General features: G+C 38.0%; 1 protein-coding gene across 1 annotated transcript; it reads left to right on the top strand.

Moving 5' to 3' along the window:
* LOC146073451 (olfactory receptor 11L1-like) lies at window positions 1-927 on the top strand. Its single transcript, XM_083180630.1, has one exon. The coding sequence runs from the start codon at window positions 1-3 to the stop codon at window positions 925-927; it is 927 nt and encodes a 308-aa protein (XP_083036756.1).
* Window positions 928-2555: the final 1628 nt, after the last annotated feature.

Below are 2555 nucleotides of genomic sequence, written 5' to 3'. Positions count from 1 at the left end.
ATGTATGAGCCGAACACATCTTACGTCTTTCTCCTGGGATTTCCAAATCTTGACAACTGTAGCAGCTTATTGTTCTTGCTCCTGCTCCTCATTTACTGTGTCACCGTATGCGGTAATGTTATTATCATTTTTATTGTTTTAATTAGCAAAAATCTTCATTCTCCAATGTATTTCTACATCACACAAGTGTCTATACTGGACATCCTGATGACCACGAATATTCTCCCTAACTTGCTTCACATTGTCCTCCATAATGGTGCCACCATGTCTCCCGGTGCCTGTTTATTACAGTTTTATGTGTTTGCTAACTGTGAGACATCAGAGTGTCTCATCCTAACGGTGATGTCTTATGATCGATATCTGGCCATCTGTAACCCACTGCGATATAACGCTATCATCAACAAATCATTCTGTGTGAAATCGGTCATTGTGTCATGGTTAATAAGTTTCTTTGTGTTGTTGGTCAATGAAATCGAGATGTATAAATTAAACTTCTGTGGACCAAATATTATTGACCATTTCTTCTGTGATTTTCTACCTATTCTAGAGCTTTCTTGTTCAGATACTTCACTAATTCAAATTCAAACACCTTTGTTTGGCATTATCATTGTCATATGTCCATTCGCATTTATCATTGTTTCTTATATGTACATCATCACCACTATACTAAACATCCGCTCCATCAGCGGGAGACAGAAAGCCTTCTCCACCTGCAGCTCCCACCTGACTGTTGTGTGTATATATTTTGGAACTATATTTTCTGTATATATTGTTCCATCAAAAGGACAATTATTGGAGGCCAGCAAGGCATTGTCCCTGCTTTATACAGTTGTGGTACCGTTGGTTAATCCATTCATATACAGCCTCAGAAATAAAGACTTCAAGGGAGCTTTTGAAAGACTTAAATATCATATGAGTTGGTGTTAGTGAATTTATGCACAAAAAATAATTAATAGTAACTTAATTCCTACATTGTTTTGGATAATTTGCTATTGATCCTATGCTATTGAAATGTGTATGTGAATATTTGGGTGCCCATCTGTTAATGACATGTGGTTTTCTTATTACCATACAGTATTATGACTCACAACAGTATTGAATTTAAAATACAATATTAGCCAAGTACCCTACAGTAAACATTGTTAACTAGTTACTTGACGTGGTCTCATTATAAGTGTTTGTGTCAGAGATGACTGTTGAAACCCAATCAAAGGTAAAGTTCCAACTAGCTGGCTTATTGGCTGCTGCAGAAGTTGCTGGTGTCAACCCAACTAGCTTGCCCATTGGCTTCTGCTGCAACCTTCCCCTCACCCTGCTGGCATTGGTACTGCCCAACTATTTCCTCAGGAAGACAATCTTCCTCTAGCACTACTGTAGATGTGGCATCATCCCTTCTTTCCACTGGCAGTAACAGTTTGAGGGACACTGCGGAAGTTATCCGAACAAATTCGCTCTGAGCACTGCGGGACTTCAGCCTCTGCTCTGCTGCTCTCTCCCCTTACCAAAGAAAAAATGCTTCTAATTTGGGATCAGGAAAAGAAATATGTATGAGTATATAGAGGGACATTAACACGTCTTTCCTATAGCTAAATATTTAAATTAGTTAAGAATATTTACAGAAGAAGCAGTTTACCCAAAACGGCAAAGACTGAGTATTTATAGATATTGACAAGGAAAAACTGCTTCAAACCCTTCACCAGCACGTACCTTATAAATAGTTACCTCCCTATATGTTTGGGGGTCTTTAGGATATTTCACTGTAAAGATGTCAGATATGTATCCACATTACTGGTCCATATGCAAGAGAAATGGATATCATAGTGTACTTCAATTTTTTAATATACAGAAATCTTAATACATATAAAATCTATCACATGAAAGTGGATACAAAATTAAAAAAAATATAGAGTAGGCACACAATGCTTTAACATTAGATTCTAGACCAGAGGAGTAGCTAGGTGACATGGTGCCCGGAGCAGCGGTATGTTTCAACGCCACCCCCCCCCCCCCATCATTTTTCCTTCTTATAGTAATGTTCCTTACACATGATGCCACACAAAATGTAAGGCCCATTACAGAATATGCCACACCATAGTGCTAATTACACATTATGACCCACACCGTAATGCCTAGTAGACATTATGGGGGAAATTTACTAAAGGAAATGTGTAAAAAATAGGTGTAAAAATAGGTGTATTTGTATCCAGAAATACACTTTTTTTTTACATTTTCTATCCCGAAAATACGGCAATTCGTATTGTTCGCACATCAATACGAATTGCCGTATTTTCGGGATAGAAAATGTCAAAAATAAGTGTATTTCTGGATACAAATACACCTATTTTTACACCTATTTTTTACACATTTCCTTTAGTAAATTTCCCCCTATGCCACATACCCAAGGGTGTAACATCCATAGATGCAAGGGGTGCAGCTGCTATGGGGCCCAGAGCTGAAGGGGGCTCATCTTTGCTAAGTAATATGTTTTACATACATTTATCACCATCAGTTGCTAAATAGGGGGCCCTTACAAACTTTTGCTATGGGGCCCACGA

Source organism: Crinia signifera, chromosome 4 (genome assembly GCF_055691185.1).
Source record: "Crinia signifera chromosome 4, ASM5569118v1, whole genome shotgun sequence".
Taxonomy (NCBI): domain Eukaryota; kingdom Metazoa; phylum Chordata; class Amphibia; order Anura; family Myobatrachidae; genus Crinia; species Crinia signifera.
The sequence above is the reverse complement of the archived record's forward strand: the minus strand, read 5'-3'. Positions and strand labels throughout refer to the sequence as shown.

What these genes read in the sequence shown, in the direction of transcription:
- LOC146073451 (XM_083180630.1), top strand. Translation starts at nt 1, where the DNA reads ATGTATGAGCCGAACACATCTTACGTCTTTCTCCTGGGATTTCCAAAT.